General features: G+C 47.9%; 1 protein-coding gene across 5 annotated transcripts in view; it reads left to right on the top strand.

Annotated features, from left to right (window-relative positions):
* The window catches only part of OPCML (opioid binding protein/cell adhesion molecule like), a 630,964-nt gene that overhangs the window by 540,588 nt on the left and 64,998 nt on the right, over nt 1–25,378 (top strand). For all 5 annotated transcript variants that reach the window (XM_019547024.1, XM_019547022.1, XM_019547026.1 and 2 more), the window contains one exon: nt 14,475–14,600. In XM_019547024.1, coding sequence (XP_019402569.1) covers nt 14,475–14,600 — 126 coding nt within the window. The remainder of the gene's footprint in view (nt 1–14,474; nt 14,601–25,378) is intronic.

The following is a 25,378-nucleotide window of genomic DNA, read 5'->3' as shown; positions in this document are numbered from 1 at the left end:
GGAGCGGGCAGGGGCTGGGGGCTGGCAGGGATCCCCCCATGGTGCCCTCCCCTGCTCATTCCCTCATACTTACCAGCTTGGAGACCAGCTGCAGCCACCGGGGACTGCCCGAAACATTGAAACGCTCCAAATCTTTTCCGAAGATTCGGAGAGCTTTGAATCAATTTGGACTTTCTCATTAGTCTCCTGATTCGATTCAGGTTCGGAGATTCAGCCAACAAATTGGGCCAAATCTTCTCCGACTCGAATCACCACCACACAGCCCTACTACATGGCCCCATAACTAGTGCCTAGCTGTTTGCAGAGGGGTTCAGCCTTGGGGATGGCAGATCACCCAGGCTGGGAGAAGCCAGAGCCTGTGCTTTTTGACTTAGTTGATCTGTCCTCACACCTCATTTATCTCCTCACATTTCAGGGCACCCAAGGGTTCCCCTGGCTGGGACTTGCTGCTCTAAGCTGCTGGAGACGCCCCTAGGGTTTCGGAAAGTGGCAGGTGGCATGGGGGCGCTGGCATGGAACCAGAGCTGCTGCTGCCAGGGAAGGGGGCGAGCAGGCCCCTGTGGCATGACATGGGCTGGGCATTACCAAGCACTAATTGGAGCCAGGCTGATGACCGGAGAGCAGGAGTCAGGGCCCTGCGATGACCTGCCTGCCCAAGCTGGCCTCTGCGCAGCCAGTGGGAGTGGTGCGGCACTTGCATAGTGGGGCAGCCAAGCCCCCACCCCATGGAGAGTGCTGAGGCCACACAGCTTGGCACCAGCCTTGGCTGCCAGAAAGACAGGTCCCTGCTGCAGCCCCCTGGAGTGCCCCCAGCATGGCAGAGCTGCAGCGGTGAGGGGCTGGTGGGCTGGGCTCCGGCCAGGGACGGGCGGTGCTGCAGCCTAGCAGCCTTTGCGGAGCCCCGCGCTCACCTGGTGCTGCCCACCAGGCTGGGGCAGAGACTGGCGTGGCGCAGTGCACGCACCGCCTCCTGCACCCCAACAGTTCCCATACCCTGGCCCTCCCACTCCTCCTCCCACCTTTACCTTCATCTGGCTCCTGAGGCTGCTCCCACCACCCTGCCCAGCTGTGGGCTGGGTATGCCCCAAGCAGGCCCTTGAAGCTGGAACGCTGCCAGCCTGCAAGGGGAAGCCCGCACTTTGATGCGTGTTTTGGCCACTTGCTCATGACCCTTTGTCATATTCTTGTTGACCCACTTTTGGGTCGCGCCCTACAGGTTGAGAAGTGCTGGTGTGTGGGAATAGAGAGTGGGTGTGCACAAGGATATGGCTGGAAAGTCTGCAAGTTGCCTGGAATCACTTGTCCACAAAGCCATACAGAGTTCATGTCACAGCCACCACCTGACAATCCACATCCACTCCAGCTGGGGGGAGAAGTCCATCACAGGCCTCTTCTGCAGCCTCTGTATTTCTCTATGCAAAGCCAATACTTCCTCAGTGGCTGAAAATGAGCCACAGTGCATTTCCCTGGTTAACCAACATTCAATAGCATATGCTATAAATTAAAGCAAATGAACAAAAAAACCCTCAATTCCCATAAATCGTCACCGCTTCAGTACAGGGGAAGGTATGGGTGAAAGGGAACTCCATCAGCTCAGGGCAGACCGGGAAGAAGGAGCTCAAGCCATCAAATTAAATGACCCCTAATTGGAAAGGCTAAACTTGTCTGTCTAACTTGGAGCAAATGGAGCAAAATATACAAAGTATCTTAGGGAACGCCACACACCTTCTGTGTGCAACATATTATTTATACTTTGGTTGATTCACCAGTAGGCCCCACTGGAACGCCACCCTACAGAACAGCCTGTCTTTGAGCCTGAGCGGTCCGTGAGCGAGAGATATGAAGGGAAATATTCCAGCAGGCGAATATGTATTCAGGCAGATTCCACGAGGCAGTGCCAGTGCAGACGCACACAAATTTAAGAGTAAAGTGCAGATGCAGACCAAGCCCCTCCAGACCCACAGAGAAATGCAAGACTAAGCCTTGTACGTGAAGAAAAAAATCCTGAATACAAGGATTGCGAATGCACTCGTGCAGAGCAGATGACTTTCGGAAGTCTGCTGTGAAAGAGCCTGCGTGGGAGGATAAGGGGCCTACAGCTATTATGAAGTAATGGACTCACAGAGACTCTGTGTGTGCGCGTGTGGGCACGCTCATGTGCACACGCGCACGTAGAGGGGAGGCTGTCGTTGTGTGTGGTCCTCATGCCATCCATTGGAGAGGAAGGTAGCTGATCAATACCAAATGCCTGAACTCAACAGTGCCTTGGGCCAGCCTGATTAAGGCCCACAAGGTTGTATAGCCGTGCACCGGAGAGTGGTGCAGCTGGTGGTCTGTCTCCCGGGCTTTCATCCCCCCAGCCAAATGAAAAGGCCCTCGCTTACGCTTGGGATGCAGAGGGACAACATTTGGCAGAAGTCTTAGAGCAAAGCTTCTGGAGCTGTACCGACATGCAACTTCTCTGCCCAGGGAAAGAAAACTAACAGGAGCTTCATCTTCGTTATTCACCCCAATTTTCAAAACTCCTGCCTTCTGTAACACTGAATCCAGACAGTGAGGTAGACCCACCACTCCACCCCTACGATCACTGTGCTTGGTGCTTTTCGCAGCTGCCCGCTGGGATGGTAGAGCTCAATGGTCACTGTTACTGGGAGATGTTACCAGGAAGGGCAGCCTGAAGCTGCGCAGTATTTCAAGTCTTTCTAACCTTTCTCTCCTTTCTTTAGTTTAAAGACTCATTGACCCTCTCTCCTTCCCTCTGTTACCACTCTTTTATGTAAGTAGAGCAGACTGTAAGAGGTTCTGTCCTGTTTTCTCTTTTCTTAATTTGTTTTTATAATTTTTAAGATGAGCTTTGGAGAAAGAGGAGGGGGAAATGGCAGAACGCCCCCCAGCTGGGTGCAGCTGGAATCAGAAGGTTACAAATAATGGATTAGCTTTTACCTATTTCCATGGCAACAGCTCAGTTGCTCTTAAATACTACTTTAAAAGCTTCCCACAAATGTGTCTTGTGACCCTGAAAACTTTTCCATCTCCCTTCTGACTTCTTTCATTTTGATTTTTTTCCCCCAACATCGGTTATTTGACACAGTCTTGTACATTAATGCTCACCATGTACTGAAGGGAATCTTTCGTGGGGGCCTGGCTGACTCAGGGGAGTTGGAAAAAACTGCTTTTTCACCTCTTCGTCACTCTCAAATCCAGAGCCAGATTGGTAGGGACTAGAAATAGTTACTGTCCTGCAGCTCTGCTGTGTGAATGCGGGTTCAATAGCTACCTGACAGCCATGAACAAACCGCAAGAAGGGAGGCAGCTTCTATCCCTGTGTTGTGGAAAGGTCAGGGATGTTATACTGAGGTGGATGCTGGGGCTGGTGTGATGTGTTTTGGGGGGGATCCCTGGCGTGGGTGCAGCGTGAGGAAGAAACTGGGGCTTGGTCTTGATATAGGATCAGTATGTTTTTAGTTGAACACATCAGGCCTATAAAGGGGTATACGTTGTAGCTTTATTGATCTAGGCAGACAAGATTCTTTGGGTAAATGTGATATCTTTTATTAGACCAGCTCAGATAGTTGGAAAAATTCTTTCCAAGCTTTTGGGTATAACAACCCTTCATCAGGCTGAGGAAGCATCTGCAATTGGTGTGTGCCCTTCCTGTACGCAATGAATAGTATTTACTATTACTTTACTATTACTATTTACATTGGCGACGTGTAGGGGGTGCACGCCGGTGCACGTGCACCCCCTGAGTGTGGTGCTGCACCCCCTGCGAAAAGGTGCTGCCGACACTGGGTCGTGGCAAGCGGTGATTGCCCGGGTGTTGGCATCACCTTTTTGCAGGGGGTGTACCGCCATGCGCAGGGGGTGCACGTGCACCTGCGTTCACCCCGTCCGCGTTGCCCCTGATCAGAAGTCACAGACTGGTAGCCAAACGAGTACAGTATTGACTTATAACAGAAACTTAGTACAGAAACTGCCAGTGGGACTCTCTCTATCCTAATGCAAAACTTCTGAGGGCTGTTACTTCCTATTTCACCATAGTGAAATCTTAGGCCCCAACTTCCATAGGTAGACCTGTTCTCATGGTCATGGGAACTGCCCTGTGTCCAAATGCATATTTTCTTCCAGTAATGATTTCTGGGAATTCACTAATGCAACATTGCCTGGCTTGTATCCAAGGCAGGTCTGGAGTTAGGGGGAAGCACAGCAGTGTTGGTGCCATTTTGGACGCATTCCCTCTGGAGTTTGCACCGCACCGGTGACCACAGAAGTGTCCTCCCTGGTCACCTTTCTCTAGCAATACACACACCATCTGCGGGAACAGACAGGGATTTGAAACAGCCTAGAATTACTTGTTCATCCTGATGCTTTCCAAAATCCCTGTGAGTTACATTGGCAAGTCCCTCTTCAGCAGACTAAATTTCTCACCTGCTGTCTGGGATTGGGCCAGTGCCGATTCATTTCTTCCAAAACTTAAACCCCCCCCCATAAAATATGGATAATGTTGTAGAGCATTCAGAGGAGGCTTGTACCAAGAGGGACTGTCACAATAATTAAAAAAGAATAAACTATAAACAGAGCTGAATGGGTGTGGAACAGCTGTTTGAATTGGAACAGTTGGAATGGAAATTTGGTTACCGTTTGGCATTTGAAGAGCATTAATCTATGGCTTTTCTTCCCCTCCCCTTGGGTTTTAAATCATAAGTCACTTGTCTGGACAAAATCCTGTTTGCTCAAACATCTGCAGCTCGGAGCGCGCTGGCAAATCCCTGCAGGGTAAAAGATGTAGGATTGCTTTGCGGGGAGGTCGTTCCAGAGCAGTTTGTTCTTCTTAAGGAACTAGCGACATCATAGAAAGTTGAATCTGAAACCAAGTGGAAACAACAGCACTGGGCAGAGGGGACGGGGTGCCAGGGGAGCGGGTGCAGGGAAGAGGTTTGCATAACAGTCCCAGCGGTGAAGGCTTTTCAGAGGCATTGCCAGAAATCCAGGCAAAATGGCACCAAGCCTTTTCCTGCCTGGTGCCAGTCAAAGCCTGGCTAAGGAGGAGGGAATTTTGGCAGAGGGAGATGAAGGAAAGGACAAATTATTTCTCCAGAGCCCAACCTGAGTGCTGCCCTGAGGGGCTTGTGCTCCTCAGCCCACTGGGTAGCAGTTAATATCCTTCTGGACCTTTCTGGTGTCCACAGTGTCACTGGGTGAACTGGTCAGACAACATGGCTTCAGATTCCAGCAATATTCAGGTAACACATACCAGCACCCCATGACCATCAGGATGGCCTTGTGCTTGGACAGGATAGGCTTGTGGGTGGAGAATACCTGGTTGAAGCTGAATCAGAGCAAGGTGCTGATGACAGAGTTCAAATTAAAAGCCAACTCTTGGCGGGGTCTGTGGTGCTGGCAGCCAGAAGCTGGAAGGAGCCGCGGCTGCCACCTGCATTGCTTAGAAAGGTGTGGCATGGGATGGGGACTCTTGTCTCTTATGGGGAAGGCTTATGGGGGTCTCATCCCCCTCCTCCCTGAGCCGTCCTGTACTCCAAAACCTGGCTGGTGGGCAGGAAAAAGCATCTGGAAAAGTGGGATCCGAGAAGTTGGCCACAGTGGGATCTCTCTTGGATAAAGGTGCCCACACACACTTGGTCAGTTCAGTTTAGCATCCTTGCCTGTCCCATAAGGGCAGTCCCTGCCCTATTCCGATGCACATAGTCTAGCCTCAGTTATTCATGCATTTGTCATCTCCCGGCTGGGCTACAACAATGCAATATTCCTAGCTGTAAGGTCTGCAGGGTATTAGGAAACTCCAGTTGGTATAGACCACTGCAACACATCTTGTCGGCAACCCTGAGAATGAAGGGGCCTTCTTCTGGGGCCACATTCCCTGATGAGATAAGTGAGTGTCACTCCACTGACTTAATTCAAAATGCATGTATGAAGTGACCGCCTTGGCTTCAGCTGAGCAGCACCTGCTTGCAGCAGTGAAGAATGTGGCCCTGTTGGACAGTAGTGGCGGTTACTTAAGGTCATTCACTTGGGGCAGTTGGAGGTAAATCCAGCCCTCTCACTGTCTGACATTAACAATGATTTCTAATAATCCTCTTTAAATCCATAGCAAGAAGCCAGCCTAGGGAAGGTTTTAGGCAGAAGCATCTGCTCAGGGCTCTTGTATGAAAGCTTGCAGCACTTATCCCTGTTTTACAGTGGGGCAAGGTGAGTTGAAGAGGGGAAGTGATTCTCTCGGGTGCAGACAGTAAGTCAGCAGCAGAGTTGGTGACAGCACCCCATTGCCTGGCCCCTATTATTTGTTATCCTAGGTCCTAGATGAATGATCCTCAGTCAGGGGGCTGTGGCAACCTGTGGTGCCTTGAGATCCTTTCAAGGGTGCTACAGGGTGCCACACAATGTTAGCACTGTTCGCAAGCATGGTTCACAAAATAAACCTAGGAATTTCAAATAGGAGTCTATGGTCTTTCGAATTTTTTGCAACAGAAGAATTGCTCTATTATTTTTCTATAGTCAAAACATGAGAGAAAACCAGGAGCTGGCATTTTTGGAGGGTGCTTCAAGCTTACCAGTTTCATAGACATTAGGGCTGGAAGGGATCTCGGAAGGTCATTGGGGCCAGCCCTAGTCAGATGACCCCAGCAAGAGAAGCATCCAACCATTGCTTAAAGCGGTCCAGAGCAGGTGCTTGCACCACTTCTGAGGGGCAGTCTATTCCAGACTCTGGGGACTCGGACGGTAAAGAAGTTTTTCGTTGTGTCAAGTCTAAAATGTTCTTCCAGAAGTCTGTGACCAGTAGACCTTGTCTTCTCTTGAGGTGCCCTGGTGAACAGACGATCTCCCAGATCCTGATGCACCCCTGATGTAGGCTGCCACCAAGTCCCCCCTGAGCCTTCTCTCCTCCATACTGAAGAGTCCCATGCCTCTCAGCTTCTCCTCATAAGGCCTGCTCTCTTGCCCTCTAATTATTCACGTGGCTGTCCTTTGGACTCTCCCAAGTTTGTAAGCGGTACCATAAGTCTAAAAAGTTTGAGAACCAATGTCCAAGACCAAAGCCTTCCTAGAAAAGCAGAGAGAAAGGCCCATATTGTTTTAACCTGGTTAATAAAACTTGCATTCAGTATGAGAAGAAAGCATGTCTTTGTGGGAGACGGTGGCAAATACTGAACCCTTTTTCACCCAGGCAGGTGAATTCCACAGTGATTCACCAGGAGCAAATTCTTGGCGCTCGAAGAAGTTTTGCAACGCAACCCAATGTGACCTACCAGTACCCAGCAGGGAATTGCTGTTTGGAAAGCGCAGAACACAAACATGATCCTATTGATTGTCTCTGTGAAAACAGGATCAGAGGCTTTCCCAGAGGGACTTCCACCATGGGGCTCAGCTCTTAACTTCAAGCTTCCCTTGTAAAGATGGGTGACTTCCACCTGGCACACCGCTGATCCTTATTAACCTGAAATATATTCTGGACTGGCAACAAGGGAGCCTTTAATAACATTTTAGTCTGCTGTCTTGGTGCTTAGCGCCACAGCATTTTAAGTATGGTTGAGCTCAAATGCTTCCCACCGTGTTTTTTCAACAATATTTTAGCAACCTAAGCGGTCTCTGGTGGCTAGAAATACTTGTTGCTGGAATAATGGTTTCCTCTCTAATATCTTTGCATCACTGTGACATGTTTAAACATTAAGCTTTGTTTTGTGTGTAGGTTTGGGTTTTTAGCTGGGGCAAAAGCATAAATTCTGAATGGGGATTTTTATAAAGCTGTGCGCGCGTGTGTGTTTTGGGTTGGATCTCTCTACTCCTCCTTCAGCACAGTAAGTGGTGTGAAATATTCTGCGAGAAGCATCCAATGACATTGCAGTCTGGAGTGCTGGGAAGCAGCATTTTTTAACATGCTTTAATTGCTTTTTGCCAGGGCCAGGGATATTTATGGGTTAGGAGATTGCCAAGTTATTTATTAGATGAAGTATCTGGGGATAGACTAATATAAATCACTTAGGCTGGTATTGAATATACCAGACACTCGGTAATTTAAAAAGCTTTAATAAAAATGCTAAAATATGAGACTTGTCTTTGGCTGTAATGAGACTCGGTTATCATGTTTTTATCAGCAATTTTCATGCTTTTTTTTTTTGTTTTGCATATAGCAAGAAAATGTGGACTTGATCCTCTCCCTAAACCTAGCAATTTGTCGAGCTCAAGCCTGGCCACTGAGCTTGGGGCCCTTGTTGTTAGCAGTTGGGCATGCTGACTTGCAGGGGTAAAATTAGAAGTTATACCTCTAAGTCAGAGCTATGCCATGTACTGGAGCTTCAAGGCAGATGAGATGCTCATTACCTGCAGGGCCGACCTGGAGAGTCTCTCCATGGTGGCAGTTTAGACTGCAAATGCATCTGGTCTCTCCGCCTCCTCGCGGCCTGAAACGACAGACCTGCATTCCCATTGTGCCTGCTTGGCCCTACAACTACCTTCCAGAGTGTTTGTGATCTTGGTCAGGTATCTCACCCTTTTAACAATGTCAGGCCATCTTTAGCCGTAGTATGGGCTACCCCACAGAATAGAGAATAGCATCTGATTTCTACTCACACATCTCATCCTGAGATCTGTGAGCCTGCTCTTCTTCTCCCTCTGTATTCATTCCTGTCTGGTACTACGAGTGGTGCTGATGGGCTTTGAGCAGGGGGCAGTGGCTGTGGGTGGGGTTCCCTGTTCCCACCTGTCTGCCAGTGACAAGAATCCTGCAGTCTATTCAGCACCAACGCAAGGAGGGAAAGAGGCATGGCACTGGGTCAAGAGAAGGCAGAGGGATAATAGAGTGGCAAAAGGCTAGGAGAGAAACCAGGAGGTGCCTAGAAAGAGAGGGATGAATGAGGAAAGAGGAGAAGGAGAAGATACTAGAGCACAAAAGGCAAGGGGAAGTGATGAGGCATATGGGACAAGTTAGCAGAGGCAAGCAATGCGTTTTCCATCTAAATCACCAGTTCACATCCAGCCCAGGTTAAGAATGGCTAAAAGCACCACCAGGCAGGCTGGCTTAGCAAATGCAGGGTGCATCTACACATGCAATGAGTGCAGTGCGATAAACTTCAGAGCCGTTTGAGCCAGAGTACTCTGTTCCCATGCATAGTGTCTACATGTGCACCCAAGACAGCAGCATTTTGCACTGGGATGGAGCACAGGGATCAGCTCCAGCGGGCAGTGTTGGGCGGCGAAGGGGCTAGCAAGCACTGGAGGTCTGGCTTCCAGTTGGCTGGGGTGACAGGGCACAATTTGCGCCTTGTGGTCACCGTCTATGTGTGCGTTTGAACAGGACTCGGTCATAAGATAGTATCCATCAGTACTGTCTTACAGCAGAGGTAATGAATTTACTGCACCCTTAATAGCATCACGTGTAGATGGTGCTTTACTGCGGAGCTAATTAATCTACTTTGTAGTAAAGTGCATGTGTAGATGCACCCACTGAAGAGAAAAATGAACCCCAGAGAATGAATTTTGTATCCCCTTCCTAGGTTTGGCATGAGTCACGCTAGATGGCAAGTCCGCGGGGGTGGAGAGAGGAGGGGGATGGAGGATGTCAGTCTCCAGGACTACAAAGTCCAGAGATACAAAACCAAAGAGGAGGAAAAGGGAATGATGGGCCAGAAGTAACCTCAGTTTCTTCAGAGTGCAGCAGAATATGCCTTGGGCACATTCAAAGGAGGGAAACCGTGAATACGGCTATAAATAAACACACAGAGATGCTCTAGAAACAATCATTATAAACCACCAGAGCAAAGCTGGAGTGTTTGTGATGTCACCAGTATCATGGCATGTATTTATATCCTTGTAATTCATAATCATTTGTTCTCATTCCCCATCATCTCTCTCCACAAAATACAACAGAGGAGAGAAAAGCAATCATAAATATAATAGGATCTGATCCAACATGACACAATTATAATGCAGCATCTAAGCACGGCTCTTGCAGAATTGCTGGTGCTGCAGTGCAAGTGAGTAGGTTTTAGGCATACATTTGCAAGGGGCACCCATCTCTTCAGCTTGCAGCAGCAGATTCATCCAGCTTCACTGGACCTTAGCACCTGGAAACAATAACCAGAATCAGGGCTGTATTGCACGGGGCTCTGTACATACGGAAAGGAAGAGACAGACCCTGCTGCAAAGAACTCTGCACTTAGAGATATCCAAGGGCTGCATTACGCTTCCTTTATTTGTCGCCCTCTGCATCGCTGTTGCCTGTGGTTAAGCAGACGTTTATCTTCCATGAATGCTCATGTAATCCCAGATAATCTTCATTTAAGAGTAAACCACAAAACTATGGGGATATGTTGAGTATCTTCCATGGCTCCATCAATGGACTGCAAACCTGCTCTGGAGGAGGCCACCCTTTCCTCCGACTAGATTTTTCCTCCTTTGCTTTATGATGGGAGAAAGATACCAAGGACATAATCACTTCCATAGCAACCAACTGTGAAGGCACAAACAGGAGATTATTATTTCAGGTGGAGAACAAACAGCAGAGACAAAGATGAATCCTTGAAGAACATGTTTTCACTCCAGTGTCCTTTGTAATAAAAGAAGCACTGAAGAGAAATGCAGAAACTTTAAGAGGTTGCGGGGGGGGGGACTGAGAATAATTTCTTCACAGGATGTTTTTCAGCTTTCCGCAAGACATCAACCATCCTTTAAATCTGCCACACTTTATATTGCCAGCAGTAGAATGAGGATTGAAAGCAAAAGAACTTTTCCCCTAAAGGTTTCAAGACATTGCAAAAGCCTCTTCAGTCCTCCTGCTCCCAGCAGTTGAGCAGAGTTTAAAAAAAAAAAAAAAAAGCCCATCAGAATTGAAGCTCGGTTTGGCTGGCAGTCTTCCCTCTAACCATCCACTGCTTCACAACACCACGCAATGAAGCTTTCGGGATTGAATGCTTTCTGAATAACCTACTTGTCTGACTAGCGAGGTATTTGCCCTCACTGCTGTAGTATCCAAGCTGGTTACACACTTCAGTGAGTTTGTGTTCACCCAGCTGCCTCTGAAGATGGGGGGGGGAAGTTCATCCCTCCATTTTATAGATGTGCAAACTGAAGCCATGAAAGCATTGCTGCAACTCTTGTGGTTGCATCACGGCTCTCCACGCATCCCGAGTTTTACTTACAGCGCCAGCTGGGTGGAGACTCATGCTTTTGTGAAGAACTCTTCCTGGCTTTCATAAGAAAACACCAACCTGGCTCTTCACTATGGTAAAGAAAGCCACGTGTGCATGTTGGGTGCAGACAGATGCACAAAAAAGAAAAACCCCAAACAGCGGTTTACCAGAAGAGGAATTGCATCAGTTTGACCTGGTTCCCCAGTGTCTGAGTAGCTCGTGTGCTTCAGCGGGGCTTTTTGATGCTTTTTTCTAATAGCTGGATTGATTTAATCAGTTATTAGATAAAAGTGCCAAAAAGCACTGCTGAAGCTATACAGACACCGGGCGAGCTGGGCTAAACCGATGCAAATCCTCTTCTGGGCATGCGCTCCGCTTGGCATGGGGGCATGCCGAGGTGAAAGTAAAGTGCTGTTTTGTTTTGCTTTTTCCACATCTGTAAGTACCCATTGAGATTTCAGAAGCCAGCTGGCAACATGTACCATTAGAAATATATATATATATATATATATATATATATATATAAAAATTTTTTGCAAGCCAGTCTTATGATTTTGAGGGTCCAGCTTCCAGGTGTGAAACCCCTAAGGCTGGCTCACAGCCTCGGTTTTCAAAGAAGCCTCTGGTGTTAAGCGCTTTGGTATTTGGTTGGCCATTTCAGTTGTTCTGGGCCTGATTTGCAAAGCCGCTGATCAGCCACATCTGCACAATGTCGGCCCCTCTGAAAATCAGGTGCATTTTGAGCACGGGCACCCAAATTCTGGGTCGTTGTCACTTGCCTGTAGTGAGGCAGAGCTCTGAAATTGCCTCCGATTCCTATCTTCTCTCACCGGTTTCTGTCCTGGTGAACCTCAGGTTCATTTATGGATTTGAATTGTCCTGTAACAAAACCGGACCAATGCAGAAGTCAAGCACCAAGGCCACGTGGGCCAGAAAGCCAAAAATCAGCTATCCAAATTGACTTGAGGCCAGAGGGGCAGATTATTCAGGAAACATGTATCTCTCTAAGAAGGCTTCACCTTCATCCCCTCTGCTAAGAGCAAATTAGTGATAGATCTCACTTGGTAGGAGGCTTAAGCTAGTGCTTCTTGAAGTGGGAAACCAGAGATGAGTTTCACGCTGAGCGAGGAGCCCCTGGAAGCAGAAGAGCCGGCTTAGGTGCATGTGGCTGCTTTTGGAGGGTGAAGCGTGAGTTTGTTCTTAGGTGGCAAAATCACTTTGAGGGCGTTGGATGCTGAGAGGAAGACAGCAGGAAACAACCAAATTGTTGTGGCAGGTCAGACCTTGGGTCAGCAGGGGACACCTCCAGCTTAACCCTGGGTTTTTGGGAGGCAGGGAGCCTTTCTGCTTCAGGACTTTTAGGCTAGGTACAGACATTACACTTTTACCAGGATAAGTGATCAGAAACTGGTCTATACCTGTAACAGAACAGAAGTTTGGCACATGTGGACTGGTTTAAAAATGGCAAAACCTGGGCTAAGATTTGCTCCCACCGCCAACACCAAAGGGTGAATGTGTGTTCTGTTCGCTACTGATCTAAATTATGCTGCTAACAAAAAACAGCGTACCTTAACTCAGTTCTGTCCTGGGTTTTTGAATGTCTGTGCCTTGCCTTCAGCTGCCAGGATCCCAGCTGGGTCTTGACACTGAACTGAAATAGAAAATCCAAGCAGGCTGGAAAGCAGCCAGGGTCTAAAATTCCCCCTATCATCCAGAGTCACCCTTGTGCATGAGTAAATCACCTCTGGGTTAAATAAAATAGTTGAAACATATGGGACCTTTTGGCCTTTCTGAGCACCTGGTGTGGGTGTGGGTTGTGGAGGGCCCAGAAAAACCTGTGTTTTTCTGCTCTTTGGGGACAGGAGAGCCATGCCAATCTCACATTCAGGTTGTGCATGCGAGAGGGTACTGCAGGGGAACCATTTCACATGCAAGTTTGCATGAAGGTACTGCAGGCAGGACCACACTCTGTTCAGGGACAGAAGTACAACCCAACTGTCTAAAAATAAAGCAGTTCACCAGCTGCAAAGGCCACCTGCCTAGGATAAAAATCAAGCCAGCTACCAACAGCAGCAGGTTAAATGAACAAGGGTCACAAACAGCAGGAATGGCTCCAAAAGCAAATGGGCTGAGGATTTTCTTAAATTCCAGTTTACATGGGGGAAAGAAAGCAGGGGGTTAAGAATAAGGGAAAGTATTCCTATCATCCCTTCCTTCTTTCCACCCTTTCCCCCTACAATTTTTTTTTCCTTTTCTTTCCCCTCTTGTGGAGCTTGTGAACCTTGTTGGGTAGGAGCCTGTCTCCCCATGTGTCTAAGCCATGCAGAATACTTTTGGGTGCTATGAAACCCTACTACAAGGCAGTTAACTAACAGCCCTCATCCAAAGCCAGTAGAAATTCGGGTGACTTCAGTGGATCTTAGATCTAGCTGTAATAGCACCTAAGGGATTATTTCTCTTGTCAGTGAGAAATTACTGTGTGCCTGGCTCTGGGCCCAGCTGTGAAGCATCAGTACAAATCTGAAAAGCTCAGTGGCACAGACTCCAGCATCTACTCACAAGTGGAGCATGCCCCCAGGGGCCCCAGAGTTTGGATACTGGTTGCTAGCACGTGCTTGACCCCATGCCACTGTATCTTCACTGCTATTTGTTAACGGTGCTAGCCAGGTTAAGCTAGAGGCATGCTAGTGTATGTTATAATCACTCCTTCCTTTCACAGTAGAGCTACCTTGTGAAGTACCACAAGGTGGGGAGATCTGGTGTTTTGATTTGAGCTCACCCACAATCCGTGTAACACATACTTTTTCACCTATATGATGAGCCCAGGCTGGTGTCAATGGTTTAAGCTAATACCATGAAGCCATGCAAGGCAGCAGGGGCACATGCTTTAATAGCGCACTGACTCTCAGTTCCCTCCTGCTTGTAAAACTTTGCTGAGAAGTAAAGGTAAAAAGAGAGTTACTTCTAGAGCATTTCCCAATTGCAGGGCATGCCAGCAAGTCAAATGTTCCTCCTGCACTACCTGTGCACCATCTCCTGTAGAAAGGAGGGAGACTTGGGAAGACAGTGTGCTGTCTCTTGGGGGTGGGGAGGTGGGGGGGAGGTTATTCCAGGGGTTTCAAACATCCTTTGACTGATGCTGCATTTCCTGTGTGGGGCCAGCACTCAACGAGGAGCCCACAATCAGCATGAATAATTCAATACTGAGTCACTTCAGGTGTGTGGTCCCATAGCAAAAGGATGGAGACTCACAAGTGTGGCAGATGTCAGTAATGTGTACCACCAGCTCAGGCACTTCTCCTAATTCTCTCTCTCTCTCTCTCGTTCTAGTACCCCCTCAGATCATAAACATCTCATCAGACATCACCGTGAACGAAGGCAGCAGTGTAACCCTCATGTGCTTGGCCTTCGGGAGACCAGAGCCTACCGTGACATGGCGACACCTGTCCAAAAAAGGTAGGAGAAGGGGAGTTGGGGGGCATCTGGGCTGACTCTGAACAGAGACACTGAAATGCACTAGGGGTTACCAAGAGGGATTGCTCATGGCATCTTCCTTGGCGTTTCCGTATGTGCTGTGTTGCCTTTAATCTTTCACCGGTAGTTTTTCATGTGGTTTTATTGATGGAGCCTTGGCTAATTCCACAGAGAAGCTGGAATCAGGACCCCTCTGGGTATATTTATGGCTCTACCACCAAGTCTCTGCATTGCCTTGGGCAAGTTACTTCATCCTTCTCTGCCTCAGTTTCCCCAACCATAAAATGTAGGTCAAAGTACTTACCTACCTTGGAGGGATGCTAACATTTGTAGGAATGACTGATGTGTCTGGGTGAACTGTGCTAAATAAACAGAAGTGCTTGCAAGTATACTGCGGAAGCAAAATCAAGTAGCAGGTGGATGCTATCCCCAGGGCAAACAGTTGGATGCTATTCCTGTTCCAAGGAAGAGGGGGTGGTACCTATAATGTGCAGAAGTAAAGACCTGTTGTTTAGATTAATAATGCCTTCTCTGCCTATCTCCTCCGCCTCCCCAAAAAACCACCCCAACAGTTTATGAACATTAATAGCTGAATGCTCTCAATCTACTGGTGTCTTTATTTCTCCATTTACAGTGGGGGAAAAGGTTCAGCCCCAGAGAGGTAAAGTGGCTCGCTTAAAAGTGTATGTTGAATTTGTGGCAAACCTGAGGAAGTGTTAGAAGTCCCAATTCCCAGGTTTTTTTGCTCTCACCACTAGACTTGCTCTTTTCTTCAAGCTCTGAATTTTCATAGGCTGTCCCAGGAAGGCTATGGAGTGTGTGTTATTATTACAATATAGGAAACACTTCCTGGACATCTCAAATTCTTACACCAGGTATGACATATATCTGTGGTGGCAATTCATGCAGTAGGACCCTAGTCTTGCTCCATAAATCTCCACTGCCTAACTGCCTCTCCAGCCACCTGGACACCCAGTATTTCCTCTGCTACACCTCAGTGGGATACATTAATATAGACCCTCAGTCCAGGTTAGAGGCAGTCCCTCTAAATGGTACCCCTTCTCACATCAGACGGGTCCTAGTCCGCTCTCCTAAAGAGCCGTTGTCTCTGGACAGCAGTGCAAGCAGCCAACCCTTCCCCAGTCAAGCTGCCTAGCATTGGATAACTCCCATTCCCTATTCCCCTTACAGCCACCCTATGCCTGTCAGCTTTTAACAGCTTCAGTCATCTGTGGCTCCCAAAATCTGCCAACACTCTCAAACCTTCAACCATCTCAAGTGAGGTAGTCCACGTCCACAGGACTGCTATTCTCAGCGTTCATCCCACCCAGTGCAGCCCTCTAATAGCCCTTGTACCCCATCCAGTCCCACTCAAGGCTTAGGTCCTGACTCCTCACTCCAGCTACCCCAAGGACAGATGACTAACTCATCCTGCTTATACACCCAGAAGGGCTGGGGCCAGATCCATGTCTGCAGCCTTAAAGGCATAGGCACCCTTCCTTTCCCCTTCTCTGTAATGGGGCCACAGGCCTCCCGTTACAGTGTATGTGCACACAGATACATGCATGTTCTGATTCCTGCTGTCAGTGAGCAGGGAGTTAAATGATCAGGGATGAACAGCATGCCATGTTGCTTTCCTATCTTCAACATGGCCTGGCAGCTGCATCCACTTTAATATGAATCAGTAAGCATAGTTTTTTAACTACACTTCACATCACTAGCCCCAGTGTATCTGAGCACAGCGGGAAACCTGGATAAAAGGACATTGTCACTGTTGTGCTCATGCAAGTAAAGGACTAATAGCTCTGGTTGGAGGTGATGAATAGACTGCACGGGAGCTGTGCAATCCACACCCACGCAGTGCGGCAACAGGCTCTAAAAGCATCCTATCCTGCAGCTCAGCCCCTGGGGTCCAACGCCCCATTTGGCTCTGCAGATGCATCTCATTTCTTTACCTGATGCGTTGTTCTCATCGGTTACGCCAGCTGTGGAATGGCGCCTGTCATGGGTAATGATTGATGTGGAGGCTGTGTCGGGTGTGCAGGAGCAGTATTAAACTCTGCGTGCTTGTTGTCTGTTCACATCCCAGTTCTTCCCAGGCAAGGCATAAATAAGACTTTTGCTAGGACTCGGCACACCTGGGTCCGATTTTAGGCTTGGCCATAGATTTGTCCGTGTGACTTTGGGCATGTCAGTGCCTCTGCATCTCACTTCTCCATCTATAAACTGGAGTACTAATATCTCCATCCCACAATCTTTGGCCTGTCTCTCTGGATAAGAGGTTCTCTAGATAACAGTGCAGGGACTCTCCCACAATGCATCAGTGCAGTACCTCGCACAAGGAAGCTGTCAGCTTGGTGACCCCTGGTTAGGTGCTATGCTACTGTAATGCAAATCATCATCACAGTCTAGGGGGCTTGCTCTGATCTTGTGACAGCAGAACAGGGCTTCTGAATGTAAATGCTCATCTCCCCACGGGGAAGTTTAGTTCAGGGGTTAATTGATCTGAACTGTCCCTCTTCCTTGTATCACAGTCATTTTCCTGCCCTGATCCAGGTAGATATCTGAGGACTTTGATGTCAGGAATGCCTTTGATATCCCATTTGGAGGTGGACATCCAGTGCGCAGGGCTGGGACATTCTGTGAATGGAAACATGGTCTTGCTTTCAAACAAAGACCATGGCCCAGAGCAAAGAAACCCTGTGGGCCTGACTCTGCCACCTCTGGAGTGGAAAGTGGGTGAACTTAACAGAGGCTGAGACACAGTTCGGATGATGTATATGCTTGCTCTGGCACCAGCAAGTCAGTTATGGAGGCTGGGCAGGCCTCGTGCTTCTGTCTGAAGCACATCACCTCTGGGGTCAGGAAAAGACTTCTTTCTGCACATCCTTGGCATGGCATAATTGGCGAGGCATTTGTGTAATGGGGTGAAGTGACTCCTTCCCTTAAGACATCAGGGACTGGCTATGGCTGGCAGTTGTCTACTGAAGGAGACAGGCCGGCAATGTGACCTGATTCATTGACTCCTAGCTGTACCTTTTACTGGTTTATTTTTACAGCTTGTTGTCTTTGCACAGGAACACAGCACACTCTTGGAGGAGGGAGGTGGAAGGTAAATAAGTCCCTGGAAGTTCATTTGCACGTGCGAGTCTACCTGTGTCAAGGGGTAGGGCAGCCGGCTGGCCAGATTGCTACCAACTGGCCCACGTTACCTGAGTTAGACACGTTCCACTTAGACCACACTGAATTATGGGCAATGTTAAGTGGCATTCAAGTTAAACCATGCTGTGGACAGTGGCACCGTAAGGGTTAATACTGTTTCTTACCTGGACGGCTCTGATTTGCCAGCAGGGACACGGCTAGGAGCCCAAGCACCTGGGCTCTACCCCTGCTCTGCAATGGAAGGGCTGGGAGTGGTGCATCCTGGGATGTTGGAGGACTGCACATTGCTTGTTGTATCTTCATGGAGCGGACTGAAGTTAACCCTAAGACAAGCTAGGTAGAAAGGCCCAGAGTTAACCCTTGCTTGTAGTGGCATAACTTTTAGCCTGGGTGCCAGTAGCTACACCTACTCCCACCTAGTCCCAGTTGCCTTTCAGTGCTCAGCAGGCTACTCAGCAGGATAGATACTCCCCTGTCTGTCCTTGGGCTCCTGACTGCCTGCTCCTGGTTACCTGTGCCCTGGGCCTTGTTTCCTAACTTCATTCCTCTTCCAGACCTTTATCCTCTGACAGCCAGCTCCTGGCCTAGATGTGCAGTTGTCCAATCCATGTCCTGACCCTGTACAGCTATAGCCTGCTCCAGACCTGGCCTGTCCCTGCTCTGTGTTCCTGCTCCCCCTCCCCACCCTCCCACCTTGGCCTGTGCTTCGACCCAGGGTGACTGCCCACCTCCTAATTGTGGTCCTAATAATTTGGCCAGTTCTCTCCATTCTGTCTCTTTGAAAACCAGTGCTAGTGAAATGCTATGTATGGTTCAGAGAAGTCCTTGAGATAACAGGTTACATCCAGGGCTTGGGTGTATGCATTGGCCCAACCCCTTCTTTATGGATTCAAGGAGGAGAACCTGGCCCAGTGTCTGCTGAGTTTCTTTAGCTCTATAAGAAGGTGAGTTCTCATAAATGATGCTGGATTGATGGCCCTGGTGACTGAAGTAGCTCTCACTGAGTGAATTGTGTGTGGCCAGTGTGAATATGTCCTGTTCTTGTTGTACATTGTCTACACCACAGACCTACCTACCCTGCCCGGTCCCCTCCTTGGCATTTTTAGCAGTGTGGTCTCTCAGCAATAGGACCTGAAGGCTCAGCTCTTTTGTCCCTGGGGATGGTCCTTGCATGAATGTCTGGTTTACCTGGAGAATTGCTGGGACACAGATCCCCACTACACCTTGGCCCTTCTGTGACAGCACTGTCTCTGAGGGTGAGGAGATCAATCTCCATGTCCTGTACTGTCACCATGATACTACCAAGGCTGCCAGCAGTGGATCAGTTAGCAGCCGTGGGTTTTGTGATAGGGATATTCGTTCACTGAGAAGAGGACCAACTCACGCAGGCCACCAGACATTTACCAGTGGTAGCTACTAAAGCCAGCCAGATGCTAGCTGGTCCCTGGAAGGAGACAGCCTCTGCTGTCAGTGAGCCGTGGGGCCAATTTCCCTGGCATTACTGTGTTCGCAGTGTTTAGTGCAGAGCTCTATACAGCTAAAACACCTGATTTGCTCTGTGTACCAAGCCCTGGATTTCAAGCTTTACGCCTATCCGTGTTGCCTGGGCCATTTTGAAATGAACCCTAATGCACTCAGCACAGTGGTGTGAAGCCTGTTGTGTAAAATGCAAGTGGCCAAAACATGCATGACAACCCAATAAAAAATGTACAGTGCATGTACCTTAGCCATCAGGACTCCATTTTTACTGCTCACATGTTGGTAGGTGTGTGGCATGCCTTTAACATGGATTTAGTGCACGTATCGACATGCTTGTTGTGTGTTGTGCCTACTTCTCTGTTTCCTTCTTGAGTTTTGGTACGTGTGTCATATGGTAAATTCCTCTCTAAAATCGTAACTCTAGAATAAGTTTTATTTTCCTCATAAAGACAAGGTTTAAACAAGTGTAACTTCAGGCAAGAATTTAATATATGATACATGTACTAAAATACGGAATATGGATCGCAAAACAGGAATAATTTGTGTTCTAGTTAAAGTAATTGGTTCATGCCAAAGAGCTGTATCTACTAAGCATATGATATAAGCATGTAACAAAACACCCTTAACCTGTTTTAAAACATGGGTAGGCACTTGTACAGACCTGCATGCTATGTGTACTAATACATGCTTAACATAAGATATATTGCATGTACTAAATCATAATTGGTGGAACAAATGTCAAAATATGTGTAACATAAACCAATTTCTCTCTGCAGGCAGTGAAGTAAGACATCTTTACAAATGCTTGAAATCCCTAGTATGTATTTAGTTGATCCTAAATACATATTTATATAAGCCTGCAGATCTTTTTGAAGGCATCTTGCCTTCTGGTAAATGCTTTAAGTCACTTTTTATAGACCTTACAGGAAAATATTTTTTTTCCCCCTTAAACAAGAGACTTAACTTCAGAAAGTTGTTAGCATTGCCATTGCACTGGGAACAGAAGAAAGCAGGGGACATCCTGGATTCACACTGACCATCTGTGCTTAACCCAGCTGACTTCTATATCCTTTTCCCTTTGTTTTCATGGCTTTGAATTCTTAACTTCCTGTCTCTTGTTAGTGTTTTCCCTTCTTCCTTCTCCCTAATTTATATTTAAGCATGGGAGCCTTATATTTAAATGTGGCCTCATGATTTTGGCCATGACCATTTTTGTGCATCTGAATTGAGGGACCTGGTTTCTGGGAAGCACCAAGCACCTGCCCTCTGAGAAGCAGGCCCTTTTAGTTTGTTTTCCCTTGGACACCCAGTAACGGAGGTAGCAGAAACCACGAGGCATTTTTGAAAACTTAGACCAAGAGCTTTTTTTTGTTATTGTCGTGTATATATGTATGTATTTAATCCACGATACAATCTAACATTGATTCATGAATGGGAGTGCTCTCCCCAGCTGCAGCCCTAGAGAGGAGAAACAGTCCAGTGGTAAGGGGGTTGACTGTCCCGTGCCCTGCCACAGATTTCTTGTGAGACCTTGAACAAGTCACTTAGCTTCTCTGTGCCTCAGTTTCCCGTCTATAAAATGGGGATAATCACACTTCCTTACTTCACAGGAGTATGACAAGGCTATATTAAAGCTTGAAAAGCTCTCAGATGTTGCAGTAATGCTTTAAATGACTGGGGGATGAAAACGCTCCAGTTCAGAGAGCTATTGAAGCTTGTCAGAGCCAAGGTCATTCTCTTGCTAGAGATGCAAAGACTCATCTGGGCCAGAGGCCTCTTTGAAGATGCTGTCATTAGTTCTCACTCCTCTCAGCTTCAAGGGACATCCTTGCAGGCCTGTGCCAGTAATGGCCTTTGGAGAGTTGGAGGTGCACTCATAGGGGGATACTGCCGGATGATGATCTTCCCTAGTGCCTTTTGCTGCAGCAGTCTCACAAGGTCTGAGCATTTCCCAGGTTTCACATCGGTTTCACATAGCACAAGAAACACCCCTGCTGCAGCCTGCTTGGCACTTCTGCTACCCTTCTCTGATGGGACCAGAACAGACAGAAGTCCTCAAAAGTGACGCGTTATTGAATACTAATAAAGGCAAGGATCTCTGCAAACAGCAATGAATTCAGCTTCACAAGCCCTTCTGGGCAGGAGGTAAATCTTATTTTATACATAGAAACTAGATGGGAGTAAAGGGCTTGAGAAGTGAAGTGACTTGTCTGGAATCACAGAGCAAACCACGGGCAGAGAAAAACCCACAATTCATGCCTCCGCTTGGACGATGCAACTCTTCGGTCCCACACGTGCGAGAGAGAACTTGTTTTCCCGTGTGGCTGCATCTGCAGTAGGAGACGTTTTGGGCAGCTTTGCTGTTCCACACCTGCTCCTATTTATATTGCATGGTATCATATTTAGAAAAGGATTTGATTTTTTTTTTCCTCCCCTCATTTAATTCCCAAGCAAAAACAGAACGGTTAGTGAGCGCTGCTAGAATCCACTGTTTCCAAAGGGAACAGATGCATTCAGAGGACCTGCCAAGCTCAGAGATGTTGCTACATGTTTGCTTTAAAGTTAGGGTCTGCTCATCCCTGCACAGGCAGCTGCAGCCCTCCTGCTTCTGCTCTGACATATTCTGCGTGTCAGTTCTCATTGACCTGAAGAGCTGATTGCACTAATTGAATTTAGGCCTGGGCCCGGGAGCCTCAAGAGTCTCCAGGCAGCTCTTCGATCGCACCTTGACCCTGCTGTTAATTGTTTGCCCACCAGGTCCTTGCTGACGTCTCGTCTTGTATCTGATCCATGGCACCTTTACCACCCTAATCTGTCCCACCTGCTCCTTTCCCAGTGCACGGCAGGACCCCTTTCCTGTGCTGGTCCTGGAAATGCATGGACACAAACTAATTTCTACCCAAACTTTTCAACAGCCCCATTAAGTCACCCGTTCTATAGTCCTGGTCACTGCACAGCTCTGCCAGCGTCTGTGAGCCCCCAGTGAACGCACATTCGCTGTGCTATTCCTGAACCCCCATCTGTCTTCCCCACTGAGTTTCAGTGACTCACTTGATATATACAGCACCCTCCTTCCATCTTCCTTTTGCTGTCTTCCTGCTCAGATTTTGCCTGATCCAATGTTGTGGCATAGCATACGCTTTCAAATTGGTCTATATATCAAATGGCAATAAATGGAGACCTAACAAACTCCTCTCACTTGTGACCTGTGCTAGACTCCAACACAAACAACTAACGAGTGACATCTAATGTGCTGACCTGCTCTGTCATCTAGTCTTGTCATTTCCTCCTTTTTCTCTCTCTCCAAGGCTACAAGGCTCTCTGCTTTCCCATCTGAAGACCTGTTTAGAGGCTAATTAATCCCCTGAGAGTGAGAATGAGGTGGCTGAGATGAGAAATCAAGGTTATTCATATCTTGCTCAGTAAAACAGTTATGGGCAAGCAAGCTGTTCCTTGCACATTTTTTGCAAAGCAAATTTATGTTCACTAACTTTGCTTCTTGTTGTAAATGAGAAGTGTAGGAAGGTCTAGCAATGCGCTTTTTACCAGATGGGCCCCCATATGCTTCGCCTCTCTGCATGCATCCGTTTTAGCTTTGGCATGCACATATGCCTGTATTTTTGCAACTTAACAATATTAAAACTAATTCCATTTATGCTCCTTTTGGGTTAGTTGATTGAGTCGTAAATTTTTTGGAATATCTTCCGTGGGAGACTTTTTTTTTTCCCCCTTAATCAAAGCCAAAAGAGGGCTGAGCAATCTCCCTGCAGCTTAGGAGATGGACGCAGTGTGTTCATCCAGGGAACACAACCAGTCACACCTGGGCTTTGTAGGCTCGTGCCCAGTCCCCAGGGAACAGTGCTTCTCACCTGCTCCCCCTTCTTGTGCACTTGGGGAAGGGGAAGGAGGCGGGGGGGTGCAGCTGGAAAGGTTGTGAATACCGTGGGCAGAAATATAATGCTGTTACGGTATCGGCAGGTGGCGCTGTCACATGCAGTTTTCCAATTTCCCTTTTTCTTAGTGTGCAAACAAGTTTTGCCTCTTAGGAGACTTGCTGTGTTGCTGTCAGCTTTGCATTATGCACAAGTTTCGTGTAGAGGCAAACTGAGGAAAACAGAAGCTGTGTGAGCAGCAAGGGAGTTTTCTGGGCCCTGGGGTCAGAAATCAGCCCTTGAGGTAGACTTTCTCCCTGGGTTGATATTCTGGAAGAAGGGGATTGCCCTGCATGCTGTTTGACCATTTTAGTTCATGCATGTACAGTGAAATAAGTTAGTTATCAAGCCTAGGCTGATTTTACACCACTGGTTTCTCTGCTGCTGGAAAGTCCATCTTTAGGGTCCTGGACTTGCCCTGCCCCTTGAAACGGGTGCAGCTCCAGTGTCAAAAGAAGGGGCAACAGCATACAAGAGAAGCAGGACCTAACCCCTGGCTTGAACTCACCTTGGGATGGCATCCTCCCACTCAGTGGAGCTCATAGGGAGATGTGGCATTTCAATACAGACACAGGGCTTGAAGGGATCTCCTGGAGCAGTGAGTCTAATCCCCTGCTGGGCCACAGAGTCCCTTCTATTAGTTAATCCAGGCCCACCTGAAGGATTGTTTTGGCCCCTACTGCTCTGCTCGAAAGGCAGTAGCAAAGCCACACTCCTGGTTAGAAACCTTCTAATCTCCAGCCTAAATTTATTCACGCCCAGGTTATCCCCATTTGATCTTGTGCCAACATTATCCTTTAGCTCAAGTAGCTCCTCTCCCTCCCACCTTCCCTCCCTCCATTCCTCCCCTGCTGTATTTAGAGAATAGACTTATTACCGAAATGAAGATCCGACGGGGGAAAAAATAATCCACACCAGTCACGCGAGGGGAGGGAGGTACCTGGCAAACAATCACAGCTGATGGAGACTTGTCTACATTAGTGTGTCAATGTGATTGCTGTGATGCGAGGCTCTAAGGCAGCTTCTTTGCCCCACAGCATAAGGCACCTAGGGCAAGCTTTATGCAACTGTAGCTGCATGAGGGGTCTGTGTGAGTGCAATGACACTGAGACCAGTCTATAGTGACAGCCAGACCTTGGTGGTGATGATGGGTAGCAAGTTAAACATGAGTTAGGAATTGGAGCCAAGCAGCCTGATATACTGGATGGAGTTATAATGTGCATATGCAAAGGCGTGAGTCACCAAGGAGAGTGAGAATAACCCCTTTTTCTGCAGCTCTGGTGTGATCCTGGTGTGATCACACCTAGGAGATTGCTTCCAGACTGGAAGATGTTCAATAGCACAACACTGATTCAGGGGCTAGGGAGGGGGGTGCTGTCCCACATAGAGATAGCAGCAGAGAATTGCAGACAGAGGGCCTCCTTCACCCCTTTCTGGCAACTGGTGTCGTCATTCACAGCAAAGCAAAGTGGGCATAAAGGACTATTCCTGGCAGCATGGACTGTGCGGCTGGCATCTAAGGGTAGGGCAGCATGTGTGGTTGCAATTTAGAGCTAGCGCAGCTGTATTAGGCTCTCTTGCCAGAGATGGTGGAAACGCCATTGCTTAGGAGATTCCAAATTAGACTGAACCAAAGTGCTAGAAAGGCACCATACAACACAGCCTGTGAGAACTTGTCTGCCCCTTTTCCTCCCCTGCCCAAAATACGTAGTTGTTTCTCTTTACCTATCCATGATGTGATCTCTAGCCTACTGCAGGTAGAGAGAAAAAAAAAAAAGAAGTGTTCGTCTATTAAGCTTTTTGGTGCACATTTGTTTTTAATTCTATAAATTGTCCTTCTGCCCCATCTCGTGTCACAGCAGGATGACTATAACGGATAGTGTTGTGCCTCGTCCCCTAAGGGGAAGATTGTAAATGGGCTGTTTCTTTCCCTTGCCCTCAATAGCCTACAGACCCTAAGAGAGGCTGAAAGAACGGTACCCAAGGGCCTTAGGGTGTGTTCAGATGAGCACGGTCGTGCGGTATGTGGCACCACGGAGCCCCCGCTCTAAGCTTTATCCAGCAGCTTGGCTTTCTGTAGCTTTCCCTCCAGGACTTCCTGTGTCCGGTGTCCACGAGGAGGATAGGCCACTAGCGAGTAACTTGCAAGGTGCCTGGAGAAAGGAACAAGTCCACTTGTCCACCTTG

Source organism: Crocodylus porosus, unplaced genomic scaffold (assembly GCF_001723895.1).
Source record: "Crocodylus porosus isolate Cpor-Errol unplaced genomic scaffold, CroPor_comp1, whole genome shotgun sequence".
In the NCBI taxonomy this organism is placed as follows: domain Eukaryota; kingdom Metazoa; phylum Chordata; order Crocodylia; family Crocodylidae; genus Crocodylus; species Crocodylus porosus.
Note: the sequence above shows the minus strand (reverse complement) of the source record. Positions and strands in the feature narration are given on the sequence as shown.